Genomic DNA, 22,016 nt, shown 5'->3' with positions numbered 1-22,016 from the left:
GGGGGTTGGAGCTTCGTGATCCTTGATGTCCCTTCCAACCCAACCATTCTGTGATTCTGTGATGCTGTGATTCTGTGGTGCTGGGAGGGAGTAGTCCTCTTGAGGAGATGGCCTTTCAGCCAGCATATCCTCTTCTGCAGGGGTTTTCTGCTAATCGGAGTGGTACGACACACTCTTGACATGCAGGACAGTTTTTCCGTCGTTATTTCCCTAACACTTTCTGTTACTGATTTAAAACAAATCTCTGGAGACTCTCCAGCACCTTCCTTACAGTTTGCTTGCTTTAACGCTTCTGCAAATGCTGTGATTGCACATGCTGAGGTGTTGCCTCAAAAGCTAATGGTAAAGGAGCCCAACCTCCATGTAAAGATGCCTTTTGGAATGGGGACTTTGCTTCCCACCGAGTTCAGTAAAACCCTGGAGCATTCTGAATCTCAGCCTAAAAAATAATGAGAAAATCAACGTCTCCCTTATGCGCTATGAAAATGTGAATAGTAGAAGAGTTTTTTTTTGTTTTTTTTTTTTGTAATGACGTTTTTGTGAAGGGTTATAAACCCCTGTGTCTGAAAGTTCTTTACAAGGAGAGTGGTTAGGCCCTGGAACGGGCTGCCCAGGGAGGTTGTGGATGCCCCGTCCTTGGACGTGTTCAAGGCCAGGTTGGACGGGGTCCTGGGCAACCTGATCTGAATGTGTACGTTTGGTGGCCCTGCTAGGCAGGGGGGTTGGAACTACATGATCCTTGAGGTCCCTTCCAACCCGGGTGATTCTGTGATTCTGTGAAAGCATGAATCAGTCTCTGTGTCACTGTGACACTCTGTGAGGCAAGGAGAAACCTTCCACAGTCATCCTCAAAATTCATATCTCCATGGTAGAACAAGCATCCATGAGATTTTTCCAGAGCACGTGGGACAGCCTTGTTCCGAGGTTAAGTGCTCTGGGTACCAGGATGGTGAATTTGACCCAACTTGGTATTGCATGAGCCAGCTGGGGCTCATGTGTGCCTTCTACCATTTCCCAGTGAGTTCAGAAGATAAGACTCTTGGTACAACCATTGATACGCTGGTGGAGCACTTATTCACATGGCAGATAATGCTCCCCTTGCCATTATTATTACTATTATTATTATATTACCATTTTTTGTTATTTGGTCCAGATGTTTCTCCCTTCCTCCGAGGCTGCCTCCAGTTTTTTCCTTGTTTTTTGCTTTTTTTTTCCCCTCCTCTTTTTCTTTTGAGTAAAGACAGATAAAGAAAGATTTCTTTTCCAGGCGGAGAGGTGGAGGCTAATTGCTGGGTTAATTGAGAAGAATGGTGCTTCTGATGTTCTCACAAAGTATCAAATAACCCCGACAGTTTCCGCCCCCACTCTCCCTCACTCCACCTAAAGAGACCCATTGAATTTGCACATTACTGTACAGAAGTGATTATGGCTTTAATTGTATTTATTTTGCTTGGCGGGGAGGCCATCATAACAGTAGTTGATTGATTTTTATAAAATCACCCTCAAGGTCATATGTAGGACTTTGCTTTCCCGTGCAGCCATAACAAACAATTTGAGGGTCACAGCCAAAGGCTCAGCTGAGCAATATTCTTCCTTTCTGCTTGCAGAGAAGGGGTCAAGTGCAATAAAAGAAGGAAGCATAACTTTTATTTTCTTTTAAAAAAGGGGAAGACAATCTTGTAAAGCAGCAGCTGTATATTTATTTTGACCTGATGAAAAGCAAAGAAATATGGAAAGCTGAGTGTTGGAAGGACCGTGTATAAATTTTTGACACAGGTATTTGTAAGTTTGGCTGGAGTTTATTTTACATATTTTACACTTGGACTTGTTTAATGGCCAAATGAATCCCTGCTAATGTTTTCTTTTCCTTTGTCTGATATTGCTTTTTTTTTTTTTTAAAAAAAAAACTTCAGCAGTTGAATTTTTCTTTTTACACTTTTTTCCCATAAGTGCCTTTTGTTTTGTTCTGGAGGAGTTCAGAAGCTTCAGAAGGTGCATGAAGTTGTGGCCATCACTTGCAGCTGATGCACTCAGTTCCTACGATTACACTGGGATCTGTCTGCTGCTGCTAAGGGACTGCCAAAGCATCCCATACAGCAAATTTCCTTTGGTGGTCACGATCTCTCAAATCTTTGCACCATTGCCAAGTGTGCTTTGAATTGTCATTGCACTTGGGGAAGGAGAATCTCAAGAGCCAGGCAACAGCTCCCAGCTTGAAATCCAGCTCTTTTTGTTCCAGCGCAACCAAATCTTCACCCAGAAAGGGAAGGCCAATAGGATGTGCCCCAGAAAGGGTCAGACCTGCAGGCCAAGCACAGCAGAATTAGTGCCTGCGACTGAGATGCTGCTACTGAGAAGTGCTGGAACAACACGTGTGCAGGGCCGTCACAAAGCATCCAATTGCCAAGCTCACCAGACACCTGTAAATCCACAAAGGAGATAGAAAATATTTGAATAGATGCAGGAGCCCATTGCTCAGGATAGCTGATGTGTAGTGAGTTCCTAATGCTATGGAACCAGGGGACTTCCTGAGGAAAGGAAAGAAAGGATTTAGAGGACTGTTCATTTGTGAGGAGCTGTATAAGGATGGGCAACTCTTGACATGCCAAAGCCACGCTGTACACAAAAGTGCCCATCAGAACATCTAGAGCCAGGGTAGGTAGGGAAAAAGGAAGGTAAATCCCAGACCTTATGGGAAACAGATATCTTCCCACAGCTGCCTTGAGATGTGCTGAAAAGGCTGCGGACAGGAAAGAACTCAGGAGTCTTACAGGAGGAGATGCTCCCCCATCTCTCCCATCCAACAGAGAGGATCTAGAAAGGGTTGTGGGAGGAACTGAATATTTCTAAGTTGCCTTATGGACAGCTTGAAAATTTTAAATGGACAGCGTGTGCCTGAAGCGTATGGAAACTTTTGGGAAGGTCATTTGAGGCAGAAGTGTGATTTTGCAATCAGAAGACAGGACAGCTCTGGCTACCAGCCTTCCCAGTTCAGTGGTGCAGCATAGCAACAATTAAAATATTCATTAAAAATCACACGAAGAGAAGTGGAAACAGAAATGACTATATTTCAGTGGGAATAGTGCATAGGAAGTCAATAAAGACCTTGGGGAGGATGTCTTTTTTATGTTAGGAATAAAATAAATCGCGGTGATTTATAGTTCCATTTCTCGATCGCAGTGATAAAATTATTAACGCTGCTGCTATAAGGCAAATATATTTAATAAATATTTCTGTTCTCAGCGTGGGAAGGAACAGGATGGTAAATTATATCACAAGAGGAAGATGGAACAGCAATCCATTTATTACCGAAGAAGATGTTAAATAGTATCTTTCAGGAATACACATTAAGCACCAGGGCCAGTTTTATTCTGGTAGAGGCATTCTGTGGTCTGTGAATATTAATTTCAGTGTACGTGGGAAAGTACAGAAGGGAAAAGTTTCCCCTCAGAAAGGCGACAAAATTTTAAATCATCTTCTAAGAAAATCACAAATTTGTTCAAATATAGTTTTGTAAAATGTAGTAGTGTGATCACCTGGAAGAAGTAAATCACCTGCAAGTAGATGGAGATCCATCACCGATCACATTTGCGAGTGCCATTCGAACTAAGCACAGATTTACACTGTGGAGTACACAGCTGGGCAGATAGGAACAAAAACTGTGGGTACTCAGTAAGGGACTGCGTGAGAGAGAGCTGCATCTATGAAAACCATCAGGAGCTGAGGTGGCCAAGGAAGCTGCTGTAATGAAGTAACAAAGGGAGGTCGTATAGTTTTTTGTGTGATGAGGAAGGTACAGAAGGTGGGGATAAAGAATTGCCTCTGTGGAGACTACCAAGGAGAATAATAAAGTGGTGTAAGGATTAAGAAATCTGGCTTCCCCATTTCAGGAGGAGTGTTCATAGAATCATAGAATAGCTTCGTTGGAAGGGACCTCAAGGATCATCAAGCTCCCCAAGGATCATCAAACCCCTTCTTCAGGAAGGCCACCAACCTCCATATCCAGTACTAGACCAGGCTGCCCAGCCTGAGTGTTCAGGCTATGGAAGAGGATATAGATGATTCCTTGCAGCAAGAATCTTAGAAACTTTATAACCAGCCTGATCAAGGGCTGAGGTTTGATTTAATTGCTGTTTACATGCTGATACCTTCGCAGGAAGTGCTGTTTTGTAGACCTCTCTGCAGTGCAATGCAGGAGGGCGTAAAGGCAACCGCTGTCTGAGAGCTCATCTGTGGTTGGAAATAAAACAGAAATTGTGACCAGTAAGGGAGATCAGCCACTGGAAAAAAAATGATCTTAGAAAATGGTAGAATGATGTCACCAATCACTTAATTGATTGTCTGCATTTCTGGAGGGCATCCAGCAGTCAAACACAGAGTCTCCGCTTCCTTCAGTTTGTCAGTAGTGTGATGTGCACAGACCAGCAGGAGATAGGATCTAATGGTCCCTCCAGTCTGTGAATGTATACCATTTCAGCAGAGCACGCTTCTGTACTGCCAACACTTCATTTTTCTAGAAGTCTCAGGTGTACCTCAGAATAAGTCAGAAACCTTCCATCATTTTAAATGAAACAAGCTGAATTTCATGCTGTTGTATCAGTGTTTACTCAGTACAGTTTGTGAAAATACAACATTGCTGTAACAAAGCTTAACAGAAATGCATTTGTGTGTAGAAAAGTATGTCTAGGGAAACAGGCAGCTTATATACCAGGAATCTGGTGTTTGTGGGAGGAATACCGTGGTTCGCAGTGCTTATTTGCAAGAAAATGTGAGGTTTATCTCTTCTCTGCATGCCCTGTATAAGCTTATCTGGAACCTACTTAAGTCTCCAAAGGAAATATTGAATGGGGAGCTCTTATTCAAATGCTAGCTTTGTTGTGAGAGTGAGAAATTAAGCTCAACAATTAAAGTCCATCAATGCAAGAATAAATAAGGAGTATGCAGAATGTGCTCAGCAAGAGTGGATGCAATGGAATGGGAAAGGCAGAGAAGTGCTGTGCAGCTCCCATATCTCTGTGACTGGTAGTATCTTATGGGGAATCCAACAGTTTGGTGGGTATGAAGATCAACATTAAAGCTTGCTAACAACTGGCCATGGTATGAGACTCCTTAACTGCTGCTTCGTAAAGGGAAAGGTTGGGAGGCTCACAGACCCTTTGTAAGGAGATATGATGTGAGGCTTTGGGACTAGCTCCAGGGATGCATGGTTTGACCTAGGAAGACCCATCCCAACTGCAGAAGGATGAGATGTCTGAGAGCCTACTCTGTGCAAATACACCGTAAAGGTAGCAGAAGTGTCCTTTATAGGAGGGAAGCCGTGAAAGGATGTCAGAGTGAACTGCTCTGAAATGATAGACTGGGATTACCAGCTCACACCGGGCAAGAACAAAGGAGGCATTTGATAGAATGAAAAGAGACTTGAGTTGAAACCAAAGGATGAAAATGCCTTTTCATGTGTTGTGTAGTATGTAGACCACAGAATTCAGTGCTTCAAGAAGTTATTGAGATGAGTATTAAACAGATTTGAAGGATCAGATATACATCACTGACAAAACCTGTCCAGTTTTACTAATAGATTGTACAAGGAAAATGTTGGCAGGAAGATGAATGAAACCTTATGCTTTGGGGCAAAACTAACCTTTAATTAGGGATTCAAATGAGGCTTTTATGGAATGAGGAGATCTTTTCACATCCAGCTAACAAGGAGAAGTTTCTTGTATTGTATTTGGAAGCATCTGGTTTTGAACAGCAACTGGAAGAGTTGAATTGAACTAAGCAAGTTGCCAATTCTTGTGTTCCTAAGCTTTGCTCTCGCCTCCCTCTGTCACAAGCAGTTTGTAATCTGCAAAGTAACCTTTACTGCAAAGTAAATTAAGTAATATTATCCCCTTCTAACAGTTAGAGAGTGAGTGAGTTCAGACTGGGAGTTTCCAAACTTAACTCCCTTGGACTGGAAGTGGAGAGACTTAGATATTTGCCCAGATTTAATGGTGGTTTTGCTCAGGTCTAGAAAGATGCTGCCTGTGGCAGAAGTGAAAGACGGTCTAAGTTAACTAAGATCTTCATTACTAAAAGAGACATGCTATAAGGAACTGATCAGTCCAAAGGGAGGAGTACCGACCACAGTTGGATTTTTGTAGGAAGCGGTATTGTTATCTTCATCCTTAATCTCATATCTTTAACCTCATTAGGATAGAAGCAATTTCTTCTCAGAAAGAGAAGCAGTTCCACTGCCCACAGAGATGGTGGAGTCACTGTCCCTGGAGGTATTTGAGAACTGCGGAGGTGTGGGCATGGTGGGAGTGGGATGAGGTTGGATTTGGGGACCTTTGGGGTCTTTACCAACTTCAGTGATTCTGCAGTTCTGTGATTCAATGATCATGACTGACCACGTGGTCAGTGGTTGCATTTTACTCTTCTGTTGTCTTCAGGAGGCAAACTCGTGTTTACTGGTCCAGGACCTGTGGAACTACATGCTCATTACATTCTGATATCTGATGGAGGAGAGCTCCGGGTGGGATCTTCCACAGCCCGTTTCCAACACAGAGCACGCATCTATCTCTATGGAAGCCTCCACTCCCCACCACTGTTTCCATATGGGGCCAAGTTCCTGGCAGTGAGAAATGGGACCCTTTCCATCCATGGTGAGTACATTTTTCCTTCTCTTTAAAAGTGCTGTATTTCCATAAGAGCTGCCATTACTGGGAGCTGAGTCATTTTGAAAATTTCAGCCCTAAGAAGAAGCTAGATGGTATCAAGTATTGTTTGATTCTGTGATTCTGTGATTCTGTGATTCCAAGTAGTTATGAAACCTTAGCACTCATTTAGGTGCTTGAAAGAGGCCTGGATTTATGCATTTAAATGAAAGTGTCCATCCCTTGGATGTTCATTTCTCTGCTGTGTATCACATGGGTTTGCTTTGCTACCAGAACGGGATATCTTTTTCTCCTTATCTCCCTCCATAACAGTTAGGAAGTTTCCTTCTCTTGTGGTTGCCAATAGAAAGTACTCTACCAGGTAGGTCCTGTGCTGAAGCCAGTGACAAGCTTTGCCAGCTGGAGTGGGAACACTGCTTCTCTTCACAGCAGCAGCAGCAGCAGCAGCACAGAACTCCCAGCAGTGTGTTTTCCTGTTCTCCTCCATCCTCCAGCCGTGCTTCTTCCTGATCGCCTGGCATTCCACGCAATCACACCTGCTCTGCACAGGTTGTGGTCACAAGTGACAAGCCCAGAGCTATGCAGATGAACTGTGGCAGTGCTAAAAACTTCAGTCCTGGATGCCCAGTCCTCTGCTATAACCACCATATTTACTCTGAAAGAAAACCCCATGAAGCAAAAGTGTGCATTCCTATCATGTAGAATAGACAAGGGGCCTAGAAGGACAGACACTGGCATGGGTTTGTGGATGAATACAGGTTCATATCATGGGGTAGAAGAATTTGGACACACAGATTTTTTTTAAAGGGCTGTGAAAAACTGGTATTAAATAGACATTTCTAGTTGCTGTAGTCAGGATGTGGAATTCAGGTCCCAACAGCATGAATTAGAGTATTAGTGAAATGCACACATCTAGCTCTTAATATGCTGTTTTTAAAGGCAGTGCATGTCTTAGAAAGGAGAAAGGGGAAAAAAAAGCCGACGTGTCTGAACGCCTCATCTCCCTCCCTTCTGTTCTTGCATGTCAACATTCATGTCAGTAGGCATCCGTATCCTCCAGCAGGGCTTGAACTTCCACCCTCCAGGCCCATGGGCAGAAATGTTGCCATCTGAGCGTTACTGACACGTATGGCTCTCAGTCAAAAATAATGTAAGACACCGAGGGGTACAATCTGAGCACACGGAGGGAGAGAGCTGTGCTGTGTGAGGTGATCCTGTCAGTGCCCAGCAGCTCAGGGAGGTCGGGTGAGGTTGGCTGTTGGAGGGCAGTCCTCCAGCAGATGCCTTTCTGAAGCAGGAGAGGGGAGTGGAAGCTGGGGGTGGCAGGGGATGTACCTGGACGTGTGCTGAAAGCCACACCGTGTGCTCTTGACCCTTTAGTTGAGTCACAGTAGGGCTGAAATATTTCGTGCTTGCCATTGGCTTAAATAATTTCAGTCAACTGGCTTTAGCAGAAGGGCAGAATGTTTCTATCCCATTTCCTAGAGGGGCTCCGTGAAGAAGTGCTATTAGATCACCCAAGCTGAATTGACTGTCCTTTACTGGCCATTGAGTTTCACACAGTTATCCCAGCTTTGGGTTTGGTAACTCGCATTAGATTAAAGCATGCCTTCCAGAAAGGCTTGGTCTTTGTCTGAGGACGTCAAGGGAATCAGAAGCCAGCATTTTCTGTGGAAGCTCGTTCCAGGGGATTTGGTTAATCATCCATGTTTTTATTTTATTTTTTAAGAGACATATTAAGATGTCTGATTTGAATTTGCCTGGTAATGGTTTTCAGTATGTCGTTTTCTGTGTCTTCTTCTGCTAGCTTCAAGCATCCTTCTTAATTTGACCTCTGTAAGGAAGTCAGAACTTTGTCCTTACGTAGTCAGCGCACTACAAAAGCTTTGACTTCTCCATGCTGTTTTGCTGTCTAGCAATTTGGGAAAGAGAGCACAGTATCTCCTTGCTGCTGGGCTGCTTGTCCTGCTTCTCGTTTCCCTTCTCAGCCTGCCCTATGCCTGGCTTTTGGGACTCCCCAGTGAGCAGCCCCCGCTGCTCTCTGCTCCCTGTGCCAATGCTCTGGCACCCGCCCAGCACAGCAGTGCTGCTGATGGCTGCTCCTCACATCCAGGCTGTGCCCTGTGCCCCTGGGCTGCCCCAAGCATTGTGGAGCAGAGCTCCATCCCCTTGCATGTCCTGCGGGGATTTACAGCTGCAGTGGGACCCCCCTGAGCTGCCCCAGCTCTGGGCTGAGCAGCCCCAGCTCTCACAGCCTCTCCTTCCCCTTATTGAACTGCAGGAGTTTCCTGCCTGCCCATTTCTCCAGCCTGTCCAGGTCCCTCTGCACAGCTGCGTTTCTGACGATGTTTTACACCCTTGGTGTACCCTGCAGTGAGCAGCTCAAAGACCAGCCACGAAGCCACTTCTAAGCTCTGCATGACATACTATCCCAGTGCCTGGCTGCAATTAAGATTGATTCTGACCATGTAATCCACAATTTAGCACTGAAGCAGTAGCAGCTCAGTAGAAAATAAGACCAAAAGAAGTGTATTCTTTTGCTGGCTTCACATTGCTCACATCAAACAGAAATATGTTGTTCTGGCTCCAATTTAGCACCAGTCTGGCCCGTGGTATAGAACAAATTGTTGAGCATGTCAGCCTCTTTCATATCACACGTGTATATGAAAGAAACTGACGTGCTCAGCAATGTATGTGATATATATATACATCTACACGTACACGTATGTTATCGCAGATCAAAATCGTTAAACAAGCAGGCTTTCAAATTCAGAGCTGTCGTGGTGAAGACAGGGCTGAGTGCATTTTAATTCCTGTTCTCCTTCAGACGGGGAAGTTTGGGGGATGCTCTGCAGCTATGGTTGAGTTCAGATTGTTTAGTAAGCGCTGTCAGCTTCTTACTTTGATATGTTAATATGACTCAGGGTTTCCCACAATCCCCTGGCGAGCAGCAGTCCTTTGCTCCGGTGGTTGTAGCAGACTGGGAAATTTCAGTGTTGCCTTTGGCTTTAGCCAACTCCCCTGCCAGTCAGATCGTGCCACCCATAAACTGCCTGTCAATCACACGTCAGGCTTACAGGGGGGTTCGGTCAGCCGGGGCAACTCCACTTTTTGACAATGTAATTATGGCCCTCGTATCCGCAGTAGGGGCCTGAGCGGAGCTGGGAGACTTTTATTGATTGTTCAGAAGGGAAATTTATCACTGTCTCCAGCTCTGTTCACACTTTATTCCCTCAGAAGTGCTCCTGACAAGCTTTGGGAGAGAAGTTCGCCGTGGTGGCCTTGGCTGTTCTTGCACCTTTGTCCTTTCCAGGGAAACTGGGTTGCAGGCAGCAGCTGTGCTGAGCATTGGCAGGGATGGGGTGGGGATGCAGCGTAGGTGTGGATGTCAACTCTTTGAAAGGGGAGATAACAGCAGGACCAGGGGAAATGGTTTGAAGTTGAGAGAGGGAAGATTGAGGTTGGATGTCAGGGGGAAGTCCTTTCCTATGAGAGTGGTGAGGTGCTGGAACAGCTGCCCAGAGAGGCTGTGATGCCCCGTCCATCCCTGGAGGTGTTCAAGGCCAGGTTGGATGGGGCCCTGGGCAGCCTGGGCTGCTATGAAATGGGGAGGTTGGTGGCCCTGCACATGGCAGAGGGTTTAAGATTCATGATCCTTGAGGTCCCTTCCAACCCGGGCCATTCTGTGATTCTGTGATGTTGCATCAGTGGCTGAGGACATCTAACGTTTGCGATAGCCCAGTTTCCTGTTCCCAACACTCTCATTGCCATGGGAGACAAAAATGTTAAAGGTGTTTCCCATTCTGTTCCATTTCTTATCCCATGAGGTCATTATTGTGCTGTGTGAAGCAGACTGTGCCTCATCCCAAAGAGTAGCATTCTTGCTATTTACCTAAAACCTTATCAGTACCAAGGTTGTGATGATATGGGGCATGAATATATGAGCCTGTTCTCTGCGTGTTGCCTAACAACACATTCCTCCCCAACTAGATGGAAGATGCTACGCTTTGGATTTGATAATATGCTGCATACACTTTGTTTAAAGCCTTAAGCCATCCCATGGCAGGGATTGGAACTGTGTGGGCTTTAAGGTCCCTTCCAACCCAACCATTATGTGATTCTATGACACTATGATTTCAGTCCCTTAAAGTCATCGGAAAGTCCTGCTGCAAAGATGCATGTGGATGCTGCTGGTAGAAGATGGTAGTAGGTAATTCTTCATTTCTTAAATCTCGGGCTCCTTAAAACCAAAGAAATCTTAAGCATTTCCAGGATTATTTCAGACAAAAATTGTTTTCAATCAGTTGAGCTGATTATTCACTTTAATCACATTTAATCAATAATAAAACACAAAGCATCTGTGAGCTGTGCACTCTTCACCAGAGCCTGTTCATCCCTCAGGAAAGCAATCATTTAATCAAATGGTTCTTGTTTTTCCTCCATTAAGTACGGGTGTATCTGTGTTGAGTTTAAGAGATCATAGACAACATGAGAGAATTTGTTCAAATCCTCTTTCCCTTTCTGTGGTCACTTCCATGGGTTAGTTTTCCTCAGATGTTAGTTATTTCGTGTGGTTGCAGGAGGCTTTCTGCTTTCCAAAATAGGATTTTTCCTTTCAAGACGTTGATTCGCACATGATGCATTAAAGCAGATGGCTCCTGAACAGAAGGCTAAAGCTGCCTTGGATCCCCTGTGTTCACTGGGGGTAGGAGACTTCACTTAGGCACTTCCCATGGAGTAACTAATGTACAATGACTTCTGCCTTCACTTTCTTATTCATAAATGTAAGTTGACCATTAGATTTTAAAGACCCAGTGGACGGGGGCTGGGGGGGAAAACAACAGATTGTGTAAAACTGAGTTCAGAGAGAGATGCTGTGTCTTTCATAGCTTGCCTTTCATTCTAGCAGAAACACATCTCTCTTTAATTTAAACTTGAACCACACACTCCATCTTTTAGTGCTAATCTTAAAGAAGAAGACAATGTGGGGATATGTGAAGGGGACTGAGAAATGGGCAGTGAGTATAACTTATGTATAACTTGTGTTTTTTGCCAGAAGAAAGGGGAAGCTGTAGATTAGTGCAAATGTGGAATCTTTCTATGCCATGAAATAGTTGCATTTTTAAGACCTTTGAATGTAATGTTGAAACTTTCCCTCCAAATCTGCCTCTCAGTATTCAGCTGGAAGGAAGAAGAACAAACAACGCACATTTGAAATCCTGCAGGCATTGGCATTCAGCAGGACGAGGTCATTTTCAAGGGTATTTCCTACAGAAGAAAATCAGAATGCTATGCAGGACTCTGTGGATATGAAAGGAGATCTCTCTCTTCCAGAGCACGGATGATCCTTGCCTTTCAAAGCTGCATAGCAGGAAGTAAAACACGATCCTCTAACTGCAAAACAGAGGGAAACAGCTCTCCTTCTTCACTTCTGGATTCTGTTCACTTTACATCCGTTGCCTGGACTAGTCACTGCTAGGGATCCGGCAAGTGGAATGTTCTTAAAGAAAATCTTCTTCAAGGCCAGAATAGGCTTCTTATATTGAAATGGGCTTCGTAGGGAGGTGATTGATGCCCCATGGCTGTCAGTGTGCAAGAGGACATTGCCCTCAGTAACGTGCTTTAACTTTTGGGTTGCCCTGAAGTGGTCGGGCAGTTGGACTCGATGGTCTTTGTACATCCCTTCCAACTGAGTGATTCTATCCTGTGCTGTTCTGTTCTACTCCATTCCATCCCGTTCCACTCCATCTACCCTATCTTACCTGTCCTGTGATTCATGACATGATTTCATCACTCCACGTCCCTAACTTAAAGATAGGTCCAACTTAAAGAAAGGTTCAACTTAAAGATAAAGTCCATAGGGAACTGTAGCAACACAGACCAAGGAGGCTTTCTGAAAAATATGTCCTATTCTTTTTAATGTAAGGAAGGCTTTATGTTATTTTTATGGCTTTAATTTTTATTAACTGTGAAGCAGCAACAACAGGAAGTCTCTTTTCTGGATCTCAAAATATTTTTTAAAAATCTGTTTCCTGAAGCAACTGTTCCCAATGGCTGCACTGCCATTTAATTGCTTTGACATTTGGAAATTTCAGGAATGGCCAGGCTCAGTTTGAAAGGGCAGTTCAATTTGGATAAGGAAAAGTTTTTTAATATGAGGTTATGACAGTGGAGATGAAGCTGGATTCCTTAGGCAGTTTGACACCTGAAATGCTGCAGTAAATATTCTTTTACTGCCAAAGACTATACTGTGGGTTTTGTTTTTTCTTTTTTTTTTGCCTTTTTTTTTTTGGCTATAATTTATTGAATTATATTTTTACCTTCATCTCCTGCAACATTCCTTTGTTTGAAGAAAATGTGAACTGCCTGTTCCTTTTCACTTTATTTGTGGAAATGGAAAGATCTTATTCTCATTTACACTACAGATCTGCACTGTAGCTGCAAGAGATTGACAGACTGTCAGCACTATGACTTGTATAGTCATGGTAAGTAGATTGCATGTCTGAGCCCTGCAATTCTTGTAAATTCCTTTTGTGGTATCACAAGACCTCATTAGCTCAACTTTAAAGCACCAGTAAACTGTCCAGAGGTGTAAAGAGCTCTCTAGTTTGTCACCACTGCAAACAGTTTGTTTGTAACTGAGTTGATTGATTTGTGGTAGATGGAAGTGAAGATGAGATCCCGACCTGTGTCACTGTAGGAGAAGGGCTCAGAACCTGCAGGCCCATGCAGTATGAGCAGGAAAAAATGATTGTTTGAAACATTTTAACTGCTGCTGGGAGAAATGCCATTGGTCTCATGGCAGGCTTAGGGATGGAGCAAGTCCTCATTTAAACTAATTTAAATAGTCTGTTTTCTACCAGTACCCCAATGCAGGATCCAGCTTTGCCTGAATCTGGCTGGACCTCATACTGGTTGCTCTCAGGCTTGGTTAGGAGATTGGTTCCCTACAATTAGGAGGTTTGCTCCTTGCATACCTAAAGTTGGGTGACAATGCCTGCTATAGGAAGTCTTGTTTCCTGGGCAGGAGCATCTGTTTTCCAATAAATCACCAGGCAGTGAGATCTAAGGTTTATAAATATCTACAGGGAGGTGAGAGGCAAATGGATGAGGCCAGGCTCTTGGTGTGTAGTGATAGGGCAAGGAGCAATGGCCTAAAACTTGAGCACAGGAGGTTCCATACAAACAAGAAGAGCTTCTTTTCAATAAGGATGATGGAGCACTGGAACAGGCTGCCCAGAGAAGTGGTGGAGTCTTCTATGGAGACATTCCAGACCCATCTGGACTCCCAGCTGTGTGATCTACTGTAGGCAACTGCTTTAGCAGAGGGCTTGGACTTGATGACCTCTTCAGTTCCCTTCCAACTCCTGTGATTCTGTGTGAGATGCCTTCTGGTTGCCTGTGGCGTAAAGAACATGAGTGTGTTGTCTGTGGATGCAAACTGCAAGAGAATAAATGAGATGCACAAGAGCAACTGTGCTGAATGCACTCCTGTGCCTGTACTAGCACAGAGACACGTTTACCTATATTTGGAATTATTGGAGATGAAAGTTGCAGTGTTGCACTTTGGAATATGGAAGATAGAGAAGGAGGCTTAAGAAACATAATAATAAGTCAAATGAAAAAAAAGAAGAAGAAGAAGAAAAAATTTTGAATACATTTAATACTTTTCCTTCGGGAGAAGAAGACTTGGAAAAAATCTCCTTAGTGATTTTTAATTCTGAGCCTGGGAATGGAAAAGCCTGAAGGAGACCTTTTCATTTTGAATGCAGAACAGTGATTTGCATCAGCAGTATTTTTATAATGGTTGCTGTAGTGTGTGTGTGACAGATGTATGCAATGGGAAGCAATTGTGTGTTTGGCCACAGATGCACACAAATGCACGCTAACACGTGAACATGAGCAAAATGTCCAGAGCTAGAGAAAAAAATAGTCTGCTGCTCAACATGCAGATGGCTGCTGTCAGTTGTTGGTTTTTATGCAGGCCCTAAAAATTCACGAGGTTCACTCAATAAAAGAAGGTAAATGAATAACAATGATGGGACTGCTGCTAGTAAAAAGATGCATGTCAGCTGATAGCAAGAGCATTTCTCTGCACCAGCTATGCTTGCTCAAAAGGGCGATGTACAAAGTGCTGCTCTTTGTGCAGAGGGGAAAAATGTGCTTCCTTTTGTTTCTTAGAAACTTGTATTCTCTGTGTAGCGGCATAAATAGAGGGAGCTGATGAAAAAGGGATCCCCCAACAGTGTACAGCTCTCCTTGAATTGATGACTACTATACTGACTCCTCTTGCATCTGCCTAAGGAGCCACTAGAACTTTATGAAGGGTGGGAAATGCACCTACCTGTATTTTCTCTGATATTCTCCTCTTATCTCAGGTGGTGATGGCATATAAGCACGAGTTTATTCTAAAAAATACACTGAAGCTATTTCAGTGTGATTGATTGCCAGGCCTCTTCTATGGAACATCCTCATCCAGCAGTGCTTACAATCCCAGGATGTTTGGTGGAAGGGAGATGAGTGCTTTCCTCAAGATCATCAGAAGGGGTCATCAAGGAGGCACCTTTCAAAGCATTACAACTTTTTGACCAGACAGTGATCAGTGATCAGCAAATAGAACAGCTGTTGTGCTGAAAGATGGCTATTTTTTCTCATTCGTCATCTTATTTGAGTTCACACATTCTCACCACTTTAAATGTCCTATTTCACTGCTTTAAATATTCTACCTCTTCCCTTTGCATCAATATCCTCCAAGTCTTTATAGTGCATCAACACTGGACTGGAAGAAGGGATGTTTGGGAAATTTACTTAGCTGTAAGTGGAGATATTCCAATTCTACTTTAAGAAAAAGGAAAAATAATCAACTAGAGATATCTCAGCTACGTTTAATGTGTTTCATCTCGTTGACACACACACCAGGTACTCAAAAATTCTTTAGGTTCACAGAGTACGAAGGCTTGATTCTATCTTCTCTCATTCTGCTGTGAATTCATTGACTTGGGGTGCTACCTGTTATTTCCACCTTCATTAAAGAAAGAGGAATTGGGACACTAGAGTGAAAGCAACCAGAACATGAAACAGGAAATGGAGAGAGAGAGAGAGAGAGAAGCTTGCTTAAAATAATTTGAAAATGATTTATTGGATGCAACCTCTACCCTTAGTGATTTCTGGTGTTATTACTTTTCTATAGTACAACCAGGGAGGACAGTAACTTGCTGAGGGCTAAAGGTAAATTATGATCTATTGCAAAGGAGGGAAGGAAAAATATACTAAAGGAGAGTGTGTGAGGCTCACGTTTTCTCCCCTGATGGTGTTCAGTGTGCTGGATCTCACTGGAACAATCTGCTCCAAAGAATAGGTAAGAGTTAAAGGTAAAGGTAAGTTAAAGGTAAGCTAGGTAAGAGTTAAAGCAAACCTCATGAAACAAAGAAGGGAGGTTAAAATGTCCTGAAGTTTCATTGCTGGGTCTTGTTGTGCCCAAGTTTGGTAGAATGTCCAGTGAAGAGAAGATTTGGGAATCTGTTGTTACCTTTCTGTTGCCTTTCAAAGCTGACTTATGGCTGCTCATGCAAGGGGCTCTTCTTCACCCTGAAGTCCTACTGACTTGTGCACTCGTACTGTGTGTCTGCTTTGCAGACTGCCTGTGGAGAAGGCTTTTCCCATGGAGGCCTGTGTGTGATCTCAGCTGGAAACAGATTGAGATACACTTCTAAGCAGTTGCAGAATCCTGTTCATCACATTATTTCATGCTGGGCCAATCAGATTGCCATATCTACTATCTGCTATCTACCATAGCTACCAAGTGGCAAAAAAAGACAATCAGCACTTTTTTTTTTGGTTGATTTTTTATTTTTATTTTGGTCAGCTGTTTGAAAGCAGGCTTGCTGCATGCCACACATATGAGCTGTGTGCTTCATTTTGCAGCCAACCGGTTGCACTGTATGACACAGTCAGATGGTTAAGGCAGGTTCTCAAACAGTGAGCTCTTGCTTTGGGTTCTCCAGAGAGACAATGTGAAAATGACCTGGTGTTGCTAGCTGAACCATCCTCAGTGAGTCTTGCAAGTTCTTAAAAGCAGAGGTAGTCATCTTTCACTATGCACTTCTGTGAATGCAAGTTATTTGTAGGCCCAGACTTATTTCATCTCATTTTGGATACCTGAGAGAGGAATCTGATAATTTGAAATAGTTTTTGTCTCTGCAAAAAAGTGCTTTCCTCTGTTGTTTGTAATAGAAGGAGCTTTAGAAGTGTTTCTTGCCTTCAGATGGAATGAAACAACCTCAGCTCCTGCAACCTTTTGAGCAGACTCCTTCCTAACATGTTTTTCTGCTGTTTAGGACCGATAAAGACTAAAAGATATGAAATGAAGATACTGTTTGGAAAATGCAACATTTCTGATTCAAAAGAATGTGCACATATCATGTTTTATAGCATTACTCCCATCTCTCTGACATGGAGTCAAAGAGAAGTGAATGATCCAAGTGAAGCAGTGTTTTCTAAGAAGGCAAATCCTTTTTCTGTTTTGTTTTTATATATCTATATATATAGCGAGTTTTTCTTTTTTTTCCAGGCTGGATGCCCAAAGTCACTTTCACATACTTGAAGTCATCAGCTCTTGCTAACGACTTACGATTAGTGCTCCAGAAACCTGTTGACTGGGAACCTGGTGATGAAATTGTGGTGGGAAGGACAGGTCTTGGAGATGCACAGCAGCAAGAAGAAGTGGCCGTTATTGAGTCTGTCAATAACACTGAGCTCTACCTTAGGTCACCACTCAGGTATCTTTTCAAGGAGAAACGGGGTTTCAATAGCAAAAAGTGAAACCAGGAGAAAATATGGTCTAGGTGAGGATTTGCAGTTTCCTGTGGGACTTAATAACTATATGTAAGTCCTTTAAACAGAAGTGGTCAGAGATATTTCAATTCTTTGCTCACCTGAAAGCCAGCAGACATTAAATATTGAATGCATTCTCACTGGTGGCTCTAAGGGACATGATTTAGTGGGCAGTTTTGGTGGTAGGTGGGTGGTTGGACTAGATGATCTTAGAGGTCTTTTCCAAGCTTAATTATTCTATGATTCTGTGTTTAAATCCTGTATCATAACCGTGGACCTTTGTATCAGAAAACACCAATGGTTAGTTCAGTCCAGTGGCCTTAGCACAGAATTGGCTAAGAATTTTCCTGAAAAGTTATTTTCTTGAGTGTTTTTTTTTTGTTTGTTTGTTTGTTTTTCCCACAGAAAGTGTCTGATTTTGTTAAAAAAAAAAATCCTTCCCTTCTCTACTGAATTACTTAAGTTAATTAACAAAACACTCAAAGTGAATTACTTCAGTTTGGAAATACTGCTTCTTTGTTTCTACTGAACATTAGTTTAGCTCCTTATGCTCTCTTCATTTTCTACGCATGAAGGCCTTGGCCAAACTATACTTCTTGCATTGTAACTTGGAGTCCCAGTGTTGCAATATTTTCTCTATGTTGATGGCAGCCTATCTCCAGTACCCATAAATGCCAATGGTATCATTTCTGTGTAAAAATATTTGGGGCTTGAAGAAGAAAATACTGACAGTATGTTTTCAGAAGATGAAGGAAATTCAAATGTTGAAATATTTTGGTGTATAAGTATCAAATGCAAAGAGAATTTGTGAACTTGTGAGACAAGATGAAAATAAATGTCAACCAAGGAAATATATATCTAGCCCATATATGCTGATGTAACAGATAGAGGTAATTCTTGATGTCAGCAGTGAGAAGGGGGCTGAAGTTGGATTTGGATGGTTAGGGTCAACATCATTCCTGCCATCTGTCAGCTGCAGGTGCTTCTGTACTTTTGTTGTCTTTCCCTAGGTACTCCCACAACGTTGGAGAGGAAAGAGTGAATGGCCAGAGCCTGCCTTTGACTGCTGTGGTGGCACTGCTTAGCAGAAGGGTTATTGTTCAAGGGAATGTCACGAAGGAGAGGATCTCCCACGTCAGAGAGTGTGCAGAAGCAGGTGGCACAAGAGGTGAGGAGGTCTTGAGAGGTACTCAAGAGTAAAATTTCTTCTCTAAAATCACACTGTGGTATCACTGTGCGTTAGAAATGCTTCTTAATAGAGTAAAGCGGAGACATATCGGTGCCAGGAGAACAGTTTTATCTTTCCAAACATCATTTGACATTGAAGTATGAAGTCTTGGGAGTTGAAGTGCATTTCATTGTAACATCTCAGATGTACTGTTTTCGCATTATTGTTTCAAGCCATCTTGGGAAAGACCCTTTAGTTTTGCCTGAGCCTAAGGGTATAGCAAAGAAAGTGTTTTCTGAAAGCATACTTCAGTGTACATAATATATTAAATTTTTAATTGTGTTTACTATTTAGAAACTTTTAGAAGAAAGAAAAACAAAGCACCCTGATGCTTATTGTACTCTGTAGTGTAAAAAATTATGGTGTTATTTGGGGATCCTGAGGAAAAAAAACAGGTGACAGCGTCTTGTAGTATTTAGTAGCAGTGGTGAAACAATAGGTATCTCAATTCTCCTTTGGTTTTATGTTTGTAAGGCACAGTGAAGTTTGACGGATGGCTTCCTGATTTACACCTGCAGGTGAGGAAATGCAGTCCGACACAGCGATTATAATTTAAGGAGAGTTAGGTTATCTGGCAACCCAGGTATAAGGCTCCCTTTAAAAATAAAACGCCTTGGGCACTCAGACTGTGACACAAGACTTCATTTGATATCCAGCAGCCAACTGCTTATATTACTCATGGATTTATGGTCCATTTTGTGTGGAACTCATAAATATAGTCTCTGAAATGTGCTAACTGTTTGAGGTTTTTATTTGCATTAAAGTATAGGAGGATTTCTCAGAGGAGTCACCAGAAGATGAGTGGGCAGTGTTTCTTGTGGTTAATTTACCATCTTTAAAAGAAAAATGAGCATTGCTGAGTGTAAGCAGGACCGATTTACACATTCATAGCCTGAATCCCCCTGAACCAAAATATCCTGAGCACGGACCTGGGGAAAGGACACCTTTGAGGAATGTCGATTCCTTCCGCAGCCCTATCATCTCCTTTCCTTACCTTCTGTCTGTGGGTACGAACGTTTCCTCACATGTCTGTGGGGGCAGTTGGGAGGGAGAGGGTTTTAAAGAAATTTCAAAATGTTCTCATTTCAGCTCAGTTCAGTACAGCCGTGCCCAATCCCCTTTTCAAGAGCCTCACCCAAGGTAAATCAATGTCAAATCCATCATCCCTGTGCGTAGGCCTGTTTAAAATTGAACACAAGGAACTTTCCTAAGCATAAAACTAGCACAGCTTCCTGCTGGTTTTAATATACCTTCCTCTAAAAATGTCCAGACTCTGAGGTGAGAAACTGTGGAAGTACTTAGGGGGAGTATCGTGCAAGCTTGCCTGTGGCTGTTTGTCTTTGGGCACGTGTTTAAGATCGCTGCAGGAAACAGGAGTTCTCTGAGTCGGTGTGGTGGGCCTCATGAGTTGCCTCAAAGGACTCTGCATGTCCCACTGTCACAGCTGATATGTAAAACTGATAGTTCCTACTGGGTTGTCTTCTAGGTGGCTCCAGGTGTCTGTACAAGCGAAGTGAGAGGCAGCTGGGGTCTCGGGACCTGGGAGCTGTTGTCATTGTGGAAGCCTTCCAGGGAGCAACGAGTCAGCTGCAAGTGGAGGGGGTCCAGTTCTACCACATGGGCCAAGCATTTTGGCAGCAACGCAGTGCCCTTACAGTTGCTGGCAATGCACAGATGGCAGGTGAGACAGCTGCTCTGGACATGAGCCCAAACAATCTCACAGATCCATCTTTCCAACTGGGAAAGATATTCTCAAAACCCTGCTTAGCTCTGGTGTCAGTTAACACCATAGGACTGTAAACGTGAGAAAAGTGAGAGAGCTTTACCTGTAGACTAAGACCAAGTAACACTTGATGGAGTCCTTTGAATTGTTTTGGTTCCTTTGTGGTTTTTGACAGCTCCTTTCTAAATAGTGTTTCATTTTTATGGTACGTCTTCGAGTCGCTGTGCTGCTTCTAGTTCTGGAAATGAAAGCCATAATATACCATGAGTGAGTCCTGAGCTGACTCAGGGATGTTCCATAGCGTAAACCAATATTTAGTTATATCACCTGAAAGTTAAGGAACACTTATTTTGACTGGGTGATTGGTAAGCACGAAATTAATCTCTGTGGAAGTGGCAACGAGGTCTCTGAAGACTGGTGGAGGTGGGAGCGAGTTAGATGGGCTCAAATGTTTGAAAGACTCTGGATTGGATCTTCCCCTCCAGTTAACTCACAGCTTTGTCTTCCCTATGCCAGCTTCATCATTTAATGATGATCTAGGCTTTCTGGTGTCAGAAGGCAGTTCTGGCCATGATCATGAAGTACATTAAGGTGGTCATCATGCCTGGCTACACAAGGTGGATAAGATACCCAGCCTTCTGCTACGTTCTTCCTTTCATTCAATCCCACTTCAATCCCCCCGTTACCTCAGCTCATAATGTAGCTCACTTACATGATCCTTTCATTTGGATCTTCTCCCCCCACATAACACGAGATGCCTCGAGTAACCTGTTTCTGTGCTTGGGGCCCCTCTCTTCTACTGCAGCTATTTCAGCAATGCCCACTTGTTGGCAAAGATGAGCAAATTTCAGCTTCAACTGGTCAGTCTCATGGAAGCAAAAAGGATTAACTGCATAGCATCATAGGAGTAGGAGCTAATATTAAATTCTCCAACCTCTTTTCTTTCCAGATTCTTACATACGTGGTTGCTGTTTTTTGGACTCCTTTGGCCAAGGGCTCCATCTGACTGGGATCTCAAACCTTAGTGTAGACAGTAATGTCTTCTTTAACATTTCAGGACATGGGCTTCTACTGGGTAAGTGAAGCAGGAAAGTATCTATCCTACATGTAATAGCAGCGTTTGCTGATGATCATTTCCTTGAAAATGTCTTTGGAGGAAAGGATCCTTAACTGCACCCTCATGATTTTAATCACATCTTCCACATTTTCTCTTATTAGTGAATCTGGAGTAAATCTCTCAGTCTTCTTCCTCATGTAACTCCTAGCAACTATTTCTGTTTGGCCATATTCTCTATGTTTGTTCAGATTAGTCTTCACTTGCTCTGTATCCTTTTATTTCACTGAATACAAATGGAAAGAAATTTCTTTTTAGGGAACTGGTGTATTTCTCTGTGGAAGAGCACCATTATGCAATATTTAAGACCCCAGTTCAGCGAGGCATTTAAGAGCATACTTACCTTTAACTCCAGTCATTTGACATCAAAGATAATGGAGTGAAAGCATATGTTAAAAGTTAAGCAGAGGATTTAGCACTTAAATAAATTGGAGCTTGGAGCAACAAAACTGTTAAACAACA

At 43.0% G+C, this 22,016-nt stretch overlaps 1 protein-coding gene across 6 annotated transcripts in view; it reads left to right on the top strand.

The window, feature by feature from the left end:
• PKHD1 (PKHD1 ciliary IPT domain containing fibrocystin/polyductin) overlaps window positions 1-22,016 on the top strand; it is a 244,911-nt gene that overhangs the window by 84,394 nt on the left and 138,501 nt on the right. For all 6 annotated transcript variants that reach the window (XR_008208610.1, XM_052690766.1, XM_052690757.1 and 3 more), the window contains 5 exons: window positions 6,432-6,644; window positions 17,227-17,434; window positions 18,500-18,657; window positions 20,204-20,398; window positions 21,390-21,515. Coding sequence is in view for 5 of the 6 variants with exons in the window: in XM_052690766.1 (XP_052546726.1) it covers window positions 6,432-6,644; window positions 17,227-17,434; window positions 18,500-18,657; window positions 20,204-20,398; window positions 21,390-21,515 (900 nt within the window). In the remaining variant the exon portion in view is untranslated. The remainder of the gene's footprint in view (window positions 1-6,431; window positions 6,645-17,226; window positions 17,435-18,499; window positions 18,658-20,203; window positions 20,399-21,389; window positions 21,516-22,016) is intronic.

Source organism: Tympanuchus pallidicinctus, unplaced genomic scaffold (assembly GCF_026119805.1).
Source record: "Tympanuchus pallidicinctus isolate F22 unplaced genomic scaffold, pur_lepc_1.0 scaffold1, whole genome shotgun sequence".
Classification (NCBI taxonomy): domain Eukaryota; kingdom Metazoa; phylum Chordata; class Aves; order Galliformes; family Phasianidae; genus Tympanuchus; species Tympanuchus pallidicinctus.
The sequence above is the reverse complement of the archived record's forward strand: the minus strand, read 5'-3'. Positions and strand labels throughout refer to the sequence as shown.